Source organism: Lepidochelys olivacea, assembly GCF_965140295.1.
Source record: "Lepidochelys olivacea isolate rLepOli2 genome assembly, chromosome: 6".
Classification (NCBI taxonomy): Eukaryota; Metazoa; Chordata; order Testudines; family Cheloniidae; genus Lepidochelys; species Lepidochelys olivacea.
In genome coordinates this window covers 48,289,227-48,301,227 of record NC_140416.1, presented here as the reverse complement: position 1 = coordinate 48,301,227, position 12,001 = coordinate 48,289,227, and the positions used below count along the sequence as shown (strand labels likewise).

The window sequence follows — 12,001 nt, the reverse complement described above, 5'->3', positions numbered from 1 at the left end:
AGCTGCAGGGAGAGGCCACTGAGGGAAGAGGGGGACGCATGACTCAAGCTGTTGGAGGGGACCTTTAAATTGTGCCTCCTACCCCTCCACACCCATTAGCGGGTATCAGCCATCTCTGGATGGACTTATGCTAACAGGGCTTGAGCTAGAGTGCAAAAATAGCAGCGAGACGTTGCAGCTCGGGTGCCATAACTGACTCCCTGGATCTGAGCTCATGCAGCTAGCCCAAGTTTCCACCAGAGCCATAGTGTCCACACTGATACTTTCAATGCACTACTTTGAGCCCTGCCAGCATAAATCTGTCTTCCTGGGTTGGGAGGCTCACTCCCAGCTGCAGTGTAGACAAACCCAATGTGGCCATGTCCTGTGGGGTGCTGTTCCCACTGCTCCTTCTGTACAATGGAAAGACATATGCAAACATCACTGAGCCAAACCCAGAATAGCTGAAAATGGGACTGGGGTGGAGGGGAGGGTTAGTCTATTTCGTTTTGCACTCTGCCTCAAAATGGACAAGGCTTGGTTTGTGGGCAGTGTTTGGGAGGATAGCACTCCTTCCTCCCCCCAGTTCAATCCCTAGCCTAGGAACAGTGCAGTTTTATGCAAGGGCTAGCCACAATCCCAATCCTCCAGTTCTCAAACCCCATCTGTTGCTCCTGAGGTTTGATAATGCTCTAAAATGGGAAAAGATGAGGCAAGGGCTGGAGTGATTTAGCTGAAGGCTGGGCCTCTGCAAAGGGCAATGGCTTCTTTCAAAAAGTATGGCAACAGTGATGTAACTTTTGCTTCCTGAAAGTATCCTGGGTGAATCAGCCAGGATTTCTTCAGTAATTGCTGCTGAGGAGCCGCTCTGAACTGCTCCCATTCTATCCATCATGGTCTGTCCCTTAGCCCAAAATGCACCCCTCCATTTCAGGATGATTCTGCTTATAGTGAATGTTTCCGATGTCTTCCTTTAAAAAAAAAAAAGGAAGTATTACTTGGGACAGCTGCATCAAAACAGAAATACTGTGTTCACAATGTCATCTGCTTCTATTGCTCATTCCTCATTGAAGCCTACCTAATTAAGGTTTTCATATAGCCCCAGTCAGTTTCCAGGCATAGTATCCTCTGTTCCTTGAGCAATCAATTATGACATCACACGTTCAGATTAGTGTTAGGATATAGATATTCAGGCATGTCTGTAAAGGCCTAGACTCTAAGAATTTAGGTGTATTCTTATCACTTAGCTAGGTATAAAAGAAAGAATCAAAATCACTGTCTGCCAGTGTAAGGTCCTTCTCTTACTGTGACAGTCTGAGGCCCTGTTCTTAGGCTAAGGCCTTTGGCTAAGCAACAGAGGCAGCCATAAGCTGGGAAGCGACCGGTTACATCCTCATATTCCAAACTAGTCACATTGAAAGAAGGTGCTATTGGGCTGTTAGGAATATAATCCTGTCCTGATAATGCCTATTGCCTCCAGAGAAAGGGAAGTGCCTAGAAGATGTAAAAGGAAACTTAGTTTGATGGGTTTCAGAGTAGCAGCCATGTTAGTCTGTATTCGCTAAAAGAAAAGGAGTACTTGTGGCACCTTAGAGACTAACCAATTTATTTGAGCATGAGCTTTCGTGAGCTACAGCTCACTTCGTCGGATAGCATCCTGTCTGGCAAGAACTCACTTATCAATAGCTGGGATGTGAAATCCTCACTTCTGTATTGTTTTGTCACTAGAGTTCCCACTTTGCTATTGTTTGTCTGTATAATCTCTGACTGGTTCTATGATTGTTCCTGTCTGCTATATAATTAATTTTGCTGGGTGTAAACTAATTAAGGTGGTGGGATATGATTGGTTACATAATCATGTTACAATATGTTAGGATTGGTTAGTTAAATTTCAGGAAAATGATTGGTTAAGGTATAGCTAAGCGGCTCTCAAGTTTTACTATACAATCTGCAGTCAATCAGGAAGTGAGTGTGTGCGTAGGTGGGAAATGGGAACAGGGAATGGTGGTGGGGAAATTGGAATCATGTTTAGCTAAAGGGGGAAATGGGAACAGGGACACAGGTAAGCCTCTGTGGTGTCAGAGCTGGGAAGAGGGACACTAAGGAAGGAAACTGGAATCATGCTCGCTGGAAGTTCACCCCAATAAACATCGAATTGTTTGCACCTTTGGACTTCGGGTATTGTTGCTCTCTGTTCATGCGAGAAGGACCAGGGAAGGAAGTGGGTGAAGGAATAAGCCCCTTAACAATTAGGATTTCAAAGGGGGCAGAAGCAGCAGGAACAGACAAAAATCAAAAGCAACAAAGATCTTATTTGTATACAGGTGCTCCAAGTAATCAACCAAATAAACTATTAAAATATGGTATAAGCAGGATTGTTTCCAAATAGAAGTTTTTCCAATGAGGTACCAATGGCAAGTGTTCTGAAGGACTAGTCTGACACGAGACAGAAGGCAGAGTGATTTAAACAATGCAAGCAGCATCCCTGTCAAGGTTCCTCCCCCACTCTGAACTCTAGGGTACAGATGTGGGGTCCTGCATGAAAAACCTCCTAAGCTTATCTTTACCAGCTTAGGTCAAAACTTCCCCAAGGTACAAAATATTCCACCCTTTGTCCTTGGATTGGCCGCTACCACCACCAAACTAATACTGGTTACTGGGGAAGAGCTGTTTGGACACGTCTTTCCCCACAAAATACTTCCCAAAACCTTGCACCCCACTTCTTGGACAAGGTTTGGTAAAAAGCCTCACCAATTTCCTAGGTGACTACAGACCCAGACCCTTGGATCTTAAGAACAATGAACAATCCTCCCAACACTTGCACCCCCCTTTTCTGGGAAATGTTGGATAAAAAGTCTCACCAATTTGCATTGGTGACCACAGACCTAAACCCTTGGATCCGAGAACAATGAAAAAAGCATTCAGTTTTCTTACAAGAAGACTTAATAAAAATAGTAGTAAATGGAAATAAAGAAATCCCCCCTGAAAAATCAGGATGGTAGATACCTTACTGGGTAATTAGATTCAAAAACAGAGAACCCCTCTAGGAAAAACCTTAAGTTACAAAAAAGATACACAGACAGAAATAGTTATTCTATTCAGCACAGTTCTTTTCTCAGCCATTTAAAGAAATCATAATCTAACACGTACCTAGCTAGATTACTTACTAAAAGTTCTAAGACTCCATTCCTGGTCTATCCCCGGCAGAAAACCACCATATAGACAGACACACAGACCCTTTGTTTCTCTCCCTCCTCCCAGCTTTTGAAAGTATCTTGTCTCCTCATTGGTCATTTTGGTCAGGTGCCAGCGAGGTTACCTTTAGCTTCTTAACCCTTTACAGGTGAGAGGAGCTTTCCCCTGGCCAGGAGGGATTTCAAAGGGGTTTACCCTTCCCTTTATATTTATGACAATCCCAATGATCCTTATCACACACCCAGAGACAGAAAACAAGAGCATTTCTCCTCTCAAAAGACATTAAATGTCAAAGCAGAGAGATGTGAGCATGTTCCATCTGATGTAAACTTCTGTGCTCTAGATCCTCCACAGTAGCTCCTATGATCCTAGTTCAGAGACTAGGATCAGCTTGGGACATTTCCTGAGTCTTTCGTTTCACTTGCCATGTGGCTCTTCCATAGCATTAAAACATCATCCAAAATATTTTGGATAAATAAGCTATCAGAGTATGACTTTTTGAAAGTCATACAGGGCTGGTTATTCTCACCTGTTCACAAGGTATCGATGCCATTATTTGGAGCATGCTCTTTTGGAAAGGAGAGTTGAGTCTGAACACACATTCTAAAACTAGGACAATCCAAGCCACTGCTAAAAATGTTTCTTACCCATTAAAGATTCTCTCTCCACTGTGGATACAGGAGTACAGCCAGCAATTTGAAGTTTGCAAAAACCTAACCAACTTTATCCCTCCACCCACCCGACTGAAGCAGATCGATTACATCCTTAGTACTGCAGGCCTACCATTTCACAAATAAGGGTACAGAGAAATCTCAATGCTCACTGATTTCACTGAGTCCAGAGCACTCAGTATCCTGCAGGACAGAACTTCTATAGCAGGTGAAGTTAGATATAGACACCCTGCTAGGAACTCAGTAAAAAGCAGGATTAACAACAAGAAATTGCTAGTTCATTTCAAGAAACAGTGCTCTAAGGAAATTAAAATTGCACCTAGTATCTTTATCTGTAATAGAGATGGGAGCAACATGGTTAGTTGTGGGTAAATATGAACCAGGAGTGTATGAGTTAATTTAGTCTGTGAACTTTGGGATAAAAAAAATTTAAAACAGGAAAACATGTGCCAGGGGTGCGATTCTATGCTGCCCAAGAAGAGACGGGGTCAGGGCTCAGGTGGCTAAAAGCCTAAGTTATGGCAACCTCCAGGGGCTGTGCTCTACCTCTGTGCTCTACCTCTGTGCTCAACCTCTCACTGACTGTGGTCAGTGTTGCAACCACCATTCAGTGGAAGTCACCATCTGGACCTTGAAAAGTCTCCAGATGGAGCAAAAAACTCTCTAAACTTCCAAGAGCCTCTTTTTATCAGACTGTGGCTATCCAGGTGATCGTTTTCTATTGGCTGCTGTCATCGCACGGTACAAAGAAGCCCCACCTCCACACTACTTTCTGGATTTGATGCCTGACTCCACTGCTAGTGAAGTCATGGACTTCAGCGGGGGCGGCCCCTGCATCTTTTCCTAAACAGGAGCAGTCTTGTAACCAACATTAGCCTCTCACAGTTTGTATGGCAACTTCCAACTTATCTGTATGTATATCTTCTTACTCTGTGTTCCATTCTATGCATCCAATGAAGTGAGCTGTAGCCTACGAAAGCTTATGCTCTAATAAATTTGTTAGTCTCTAAGGTGCCACAAGTACTCCTGTTCGTTTTGCAGATACAGACTAACACGGCTGCTACTCTGAAACATGACTGAAATGTCTTGCTACTTGGTAAAGCTTTATAGATTTGTTTGCAGGGACACATTTTAATGAAATATTTCCTCTCTCCTTGTTTCTTTTTGTAATTTTTGGAAAAAGGTGATCAACATATGAATTACATCAGTGTGCCCCTGAATGATTCAGTATGGGTTTTATTCAACTTGTGGCGGAGTCAGTTGTAAATGTCACACTTTTGAATGCTACTGTAGCATGCAATTTGAAATAAAAATCCACAAGTATAAAAGCTAAAAAGAAAAAGGCTGCTTCTCTGATAGATGTGGTAAACATTAGGACAGCTATAGACGCACTCATTGGAGTTTTAAAATAATTAAAACTGAATTTTAAATAAAGTGAATACAGGCATCAAGACTACCAATTGCCTTTCTTCCACATGGCTGCGGAGATAGAACTGTCCTTTTCAACAAAAGGACCCGACTGTTCTCATGCAAAGGTTTCCCCTTTCAGATATACTGTAACAAGATTTAAGTGTTCTGGGTGAAGTGCCGGAGGGTGGACAGAGCTCTGGGGAAGCATTATGGGTAACACAAGGCCGACAGACAGACAAGAGATTCTGTGTAGGAGATGGTAAGGCTGCTAAACAGGTGGTGCTGCTTCTTCTTCTTCTTCAATGCTTAGCTGAACAATCTGCCATACCACTCGTTCACCATTTGGTCCATTCCTGTGTGGCCGCAAGGGCTTAACCAACTGAAAGTTCGATGTTGGAACAGACTTGATGCACCCATGTAATTTGTGGGGAGGGGGGGGAGGTCTGCCTCTGGGTTGCCTCCACCCCTCAGTTAGTGGAATTATATCCTGGATGTTACAAGCCACCCAGAAAATGGAGTTTGCTGGAATGCCTTGTGGCATTCTGGCGATATGTCTGAAAAGCGTAAAATGCCGGTTATGGACAATGGACCCAGTAGTCTGTAGACTGGAGCAACAATAAACATCTGCATTACAAAGAAAGTCATTCCACTTTATGCCCAATATACGATGTTGGCATTTTGTGTGGAAAGCCTCCAGCTTTGTCCAGTCTGAGCAACATAATGTCCATGTTTCACAGCTGCACAGCAGAGGATTCAGGATCTATTTGAGTTGTATTTGGTTGTTGTGTTGAGATGATGTTGATTCCATATTCATCGTAAATGACCCTTTGTAAAGGGCTGTGGGTGATCAACGTCTATGGGGGGATTGATGTGTGCTGGGTGTCTGGGGGATGCCAGGGGCTGGTGGGTGCTGCGTGTCTACAGGAATGCAAGGTGCTGCATGGTAAGTGCCTGCAAGAGGTGGGGGAGGCAGGTAGCTCAGTGCTGAGAGTCTCTTCCCTGCTGAGCCCAGTGGGACCATTTGCAGCCAGAGGCTCCATCCTCCACACAGCTGGGTCCTGAGTGACAACAGGTCAGACTGCAGCAGGTGCTTGCCGCTGCCTACAGGTATGCAAGGAGCAACTGGTGTCACTGCATTTCCCCTCGCTCCCCTCCTGCCAAATTCTGACACCCCTGACGTGTGCATGGACAGGTGCCTCCAACTCCAAGCAAGGCCTGACCGGAACTGAAGCTCACTCCCTGAGCATGGGCAAAAGCAAGTGTCACCAGAGTATCCACAAATTTATTTATAAGTCACTGTTCAGAGACTTGGTGCAGGAAAGCCTGAAAAAAATCTTTTGAAGACCTAAAAAGATGCTAGATTAGCAACAAATTTGCTAAACTGGCAACACTGCCCCAAACTGTCTGCTTGCTGCAACACACCCTGTCACCCCTGCCCCCAATGCCAGGGCTTGTGAAGGCTAACTCTCAAGGACTCCTTATGGCTGTCTCCACAATACCTGCCCCAGACCTGTCCCTTCCAGATCCGGGGCTTTTAGAGCCGCTTACACCATTTCAGCCTTTTTACCCTGAACAAAGGAGCTGGAATGGAGGGGGCAGGGGGAAGGATCCCACCCCTTGTTTTTAAAGAGATGCTAAGGACCCACAGCTCCAGTTCAAGTCACTGGAAGCGATGGGTGTTCAGCACATCTGAAGTAAGTCCCTCAATGAAATGGGCATTCATTAATCCTGTTGCATTACTTGCCTTGTTCTAATCAGCAACTATTTGAGCGCCAAAAGAAAATCCTATACCAATTTCAAAAAAACATAAGGTTCTCTCCAGGGGTCAGACCATATACTTCTCTTTCAAACCAAAAATTCATTAACAGAACCACCACCCTTCACCTCCTCCAACCTTGGCAATGCTTGGATTCAGATTCCAATTTAGCAGGTCAGGCCCATCTTTAATTTTCTGGGACTTGGAACCCTTAGCCAAAGAAGGACTTTGACAAACAAGAACAAGATTTCAGTCTGTTATCCAGCCCCTTCACCTCTGCGAATGGGTGGATTGTGGATGGATTGCAGCTAGTGGAGTCTTTGTTACAGAAGCTTTCACTTCTTCTAAGGGAAGCACAATAACAATCTGAGACACTGAAACACGGATGGGCTTGGAAGCATTCCTGCAGAATTTGTAGATCTCTCCCCCACCCACCTCTTCAAGAAAACATTGTGCATGTGAATTTAGTGCTTAGAACAGGAGCTGTCTTGACAGCCCTGGAGACTGAAGTCCCAACTTGAGACAGAAAACAGGCAATACAAGGAAAGCAGCCAGACAGGCTTTCCCCATGGGCTGCAACCCAGATCAAAGGGACCAACTCTCGGAGTTGGAGAGGAGCCTGCTCTCAGTGGCCCTTCTGCTGAGACTGCCAACAACAGCGCTACGGGCACTAGCAATATTTATGATTTAGACTGTGAGACTGGAATGAGCCAACAAATGTATTTCACACAGGCCACCCAGCAGCCATCAGATGGTAGAAACTCTCAGCTAATCAACAGCAGCAACTAATGAGTTGGATACAACTTAGAGGCTTTTAATATCTTACTACCAATCCCCCTGAATCATCCAGTCCATGCTTTATGGAACTATGGGAGAAGGCTTCAGAAATGTGCAGCAGAAAGGCAACAGCTGGGTAGGCCGAAGGTATGTCTACACTGCAGCAGGGAGCAAGCCTCTCAGCCTGGGTAGATGGATTTGAGCTAGCAGAGCTTGTGTTAACACACTTAAAATAGCAGTGTGGGCTTAGCAGCATGGGCTGGAGCTCGGGATCCCCAGCCCACTCGACCCTCTAAGCTCGTAGCTGCAGTGTAGATGTACCCAGAGGAGCTACCAGTCCTTTAGCTAGTCATTTTGCCTGTTAGTGGAGCAAATAAATCTGCAGTGAACAAAGAGGAAGCAGCATGTCTGTGTATTTTCCCCCCTTTCTATTTTGATACTTAGAAAATTAACACCATGTCTTTAAAAACTCCCACACTTCCTAAGAGACAGAGCAGCACTTTTCAGGGGATTGCAGAAAAACAATCATGAAGGCTGGAAGGGAGGCCTAAAATTAAACTACCAGCTGTGTCTTGATTTGCCAGGGCACACTGCAACAGCAGGCTACTGAAATATGCAAGAATTTCCCACTTCAGAGAATAAGAGGCTTATACATGTCAATAGCCTCTCTAAACATCAGACTGGAGCAGACAGATAGAATACAGGAGGGGAGGACAAACAGTTGTCCCAAGGAAACCCAGCAATATTACATTTACCGAGAGCTGCTTGCCTATGGATTTTATTCCATAGTTCCCATGTTTTGTCCCACCATTGGAGATGCTCTTTACAACTGATTGGTGGCTGGTTACCTTTCTCTATGTCCTCACATGCCAATGCCCCAGCACTGTTGCTGCCATCTCACCGGGTCTCTTTCCCTACTCTCTAAACCATGTACGTTTTCTTCCCCCTCTCTTCTTTCTTGATTCTTGTCTCATGTGTCCTCTCCCCTTATGACTGCCCATCTTACTCACCCATAAACAGAAGGGTGGGAAGAGATGGAGAAAGAAGCAGTCTATTGATAATTCCCTGGGGCCAACTCACATATGCCCCTGTAACTGCCCCAAGTAACACAGAAGCAGAGAAAAGAACCTTGGTCTGACTGGTTGCTTTTTGAGTCTGCAGTGACAGACCCTGGGATTTCGTTTCTAACTCACTTCATTTCAGTATAGAAAATGCTCTCATCAGAGGAAGGGCAGGTCAGATGTGATGCCAGTATGTGGAAAAAGGTCCCAGAAATTATTGCTTTGCCAAGGATATTAAAGACACCACAAACTATCCCTTTGGGGCAGGCATGGAAATGCTGAAAGACAAAACCTCCCTAGGATCTCTAAGAAGGAACACACTGCATACAGCCTGTGGGCCAACAGAAGGCAAGTTTTACAGATAAAACTTTGCAGCATGGATCAGGCCTTAGAGTGCATTAACAACCATGCTTCCAATATGCAGCCTACTGATGGGTCCAAATGAAAGCTTCACAACTCAACACTGCAAAAGTTGGCTGTGACTTATATGTGGATTGTCAGAAGCAATACACAATAGAGAATTTGGTTATGTCTGTTTCCTGGGTGCACTGTAAAGACAAAAAGATAGAGGCCTTACTCTCTTGAGGTTCTGATGGGATTGAAAAGCAACTTCACTGGCATCAGTGGCGTTACTCCAGTGTCAACTTGTGCAAGAGGAAAATCAAGCCCATAATAGCCTATGAACTCCTAGGTATCATCAGGGGAATTAACCTCTATACCGACACAAAGGCGAAGGGGAGGTTGCTTGTGCCTCCCTTGTTCAGGAGTACCAAGGGCCAGTTCAGCTTCCGATGCAGAATACTGCAGTCCTGAGCATTAACCTAATTTTACATCCCCTAATGCCATAGTCCCAAAGGAGCTTGTGGCAATGGGGAACTGCTGGAGTGCAGGACCGTCTCAGGCAACCAACACCCAATATATGAGTGTGGACTGTCTCTTGCACTGGTATGGGGCAGACATGAGATTACACCATCCTAAAGAGGTACCTTGGGCCTGCTCTAAAGCCCCTTTGCCCCTTCTTTCGCCATCTCTTTCCAGCCTTCTGTTTATGGGTCAGTGTGATGGGGAGCCATAAGGGGTGAGGACACATGGGGCAACAGTGAGTCTGGCCTAACACCACCACGCACATTCTGGCAGGCTATACTGGACCCTGAAACTGACACACTGCGTAACAGCCCAGCAAAGAGAGCGACTGCCCCTCTTCGCGCCTCAGTTTCCCCAGGGTGTGCAATGGGGCTCCACTCACAACATCGGTGCAATGCTGCCACTTCAGTGGAGCTCCTCCTCCGACACCCCCAGAGCAGAGGAGAAGGTCCCAGGGCGGTGAGAACCCGGGGGAAGGCAGGAGGAGCCCTGCCCCTGTTGGAGAGGCTCGAGGCAGGGACGGAGGCGCTTACCCTCATGGCCTGGTAGGCTTCATCCAGGGTGATGAGCTGGTGCTGCCGGTGGTTGCCGGTGACGGCGCAGAGCACGCAGATGATCTTCTCGTGCTCCTTGCAGTACAGGCTCAGCTCCTGCCCGTGCTCCTCGCACTTCTTCCGCTCCAGCTTGGGCGCCTCTTCCTCCAGCTCCTCGCCGCCCGAGGCGGGGCCCCGCAGGCGGTGGGCCGCGAACTTCTGGCCGTGCTCCTCGGCGTGGGGCTGGCAGAAGGAGAAGCCGCACTCCTCGCACACCCCCACCGCGCTCTTGGCTTCATCGGGCTCGCAGACATCGCACGTGCCGTCGGGGGGAAGCTCCTCGGCGCGCTCCCCCGCCTCAGAGGCCATGGCGAGCCTCTCCCGGGGTGGCCTGGCTGGGGCTGCAGCCCCCTGCCCGGCCTGGTCGCTTTCCTGCCGCAGCTCTCAGCTCGGGGGGATAACTGCTGCCTCTCTGCTGGGAAGCGGCTTCCAGCACAAGCCTCCAGCTGCTCTCTGCCCTGCGACACTTGAACGGCCCAGTTGCTCTGCTTCCTCTTCTCCAGCCACAATCCCTTTGCTGTTTCTGGCTGAGCTCCCAGCCTGATCCCCCTCCGTCTCCCACCTTCTGAGCAACTGGGATTTAACACGCCAGAATAACCTCACTCCCCTTAGTTTTCATGAGCAGGGTGCTGGGATCTCAGTTGCTCCCTTAAACCAAGCAGCAGGGCCCAATGCACATTAGCAGCTACTTTCACTTTTAAAGTTCAGGCCATCCTGGTTTTTACTTCCTGAGTCATTTAAAGTGGCAGTGGCCTTTTTTTCTTCTTCTTCTTCTTTCCCCTCTCCTCCCTTTAAGACCGCAGGAAGCATCAGCTCTCTCAGAACATGCTGATTTGAAGGGGAAATCCCTCACCTGCTGGGATTAAATTTTAAGGTAGTTTTTTTTTAAGGTATCTCCCTCTTGGTATGATGAAAAATGTGTGTGTGTGTGTCAGTGAGACAAGGTGGGTGAGGTAATATCTTTTATTGGACTAGCTTCTGTTGGTGAGAGAGAGACAAAGCTTTCAGGCTTACACAGAGCTCTGCTTCAGGTGTGGGACCAACACGGTGGCAACAACACTCCGTTTCAGTGACTCATTTAAAAATCTCACTCTGTTGTATGTTTCCTAGGGCAAGGTGCTTAGAGACTAAGTTCAGCATCAGTTAGGGTTGCCATCTGTCTAATTACACAAAACCAAACACCCTAGCCCCACCCCTTCCCTGAGGCCCTCCCCCCCGCACTATATTCCCCCTCCCTCCGTCGCTTTCACTAGGAGGGGGGTGCAGACTCTGGGGTGGGGCTGAGGATGCAGGGTTCAGGGTGTGGGAGGAGACTCTGGGTTGGGGTGCAGGAGGGGTGAGGTCTCCATCTGGGGATGTGGGCTCTGGGATGGGGCCAGGGATGAGGGGTTTGGGGTGCAGAAGGGGGCTCTGCGTTTTGGGGGGGCTCAGGGCTGGGGCAGGGGTTGGAGCACGGGCTTATCCCTTGCGGCTCCCAGTCAGTGACACAGTGCAGGGGCTAAGGTAGGCTTTCTGCCTGTGCTAACTCTGTGCTGTGCCATGGTTCCCGGCCAATGGGAGTGCAAAGACAGTGGTCAGGGCGGGGGTAACGTACGGAGCCTGGTGGGTCCCCCTTGTCTAGGAGCCAGAATTGCTGGCTGCTTCTGGGGCGCAGTGCAGAGCCAGGACAGGTAGGGACTAGCCTGCCTTAGACCC

At 47.3% G+C, this 12,001-nt stretch overlaps 1 protein-coding gene across 3 annotated transcripts in view; it reads right to left on the bottom strand.

The window, feature by feature from the left end:
* Window positions 1-11,018, bottom strand: part of TRIM44 (tripartite motif containing 44) — a 104,932-nt gene extending 93,914 nt beyond the window's left edge. For all 3 annotated transcript variants that reach the window (XR_014712018.1, XM_084630763.1, XM_084630762.1), the window contains exon 1: window positions 10,247-11,018. Coding sequence is in view for 2 of the 3 variants with exons in the window: in XM_084630763.1 (XP_084486889.1) it covers window positions 10,247-10,615 (369 nt within the window). In the remaining variant the exon portion in view is untranslated. The remainder of the gene's footprint in view (window positions 1-10,246) is intronic.
* Between the last annotated feature and the right edge of the window lie 983 nt (window positions 11,019-12,001).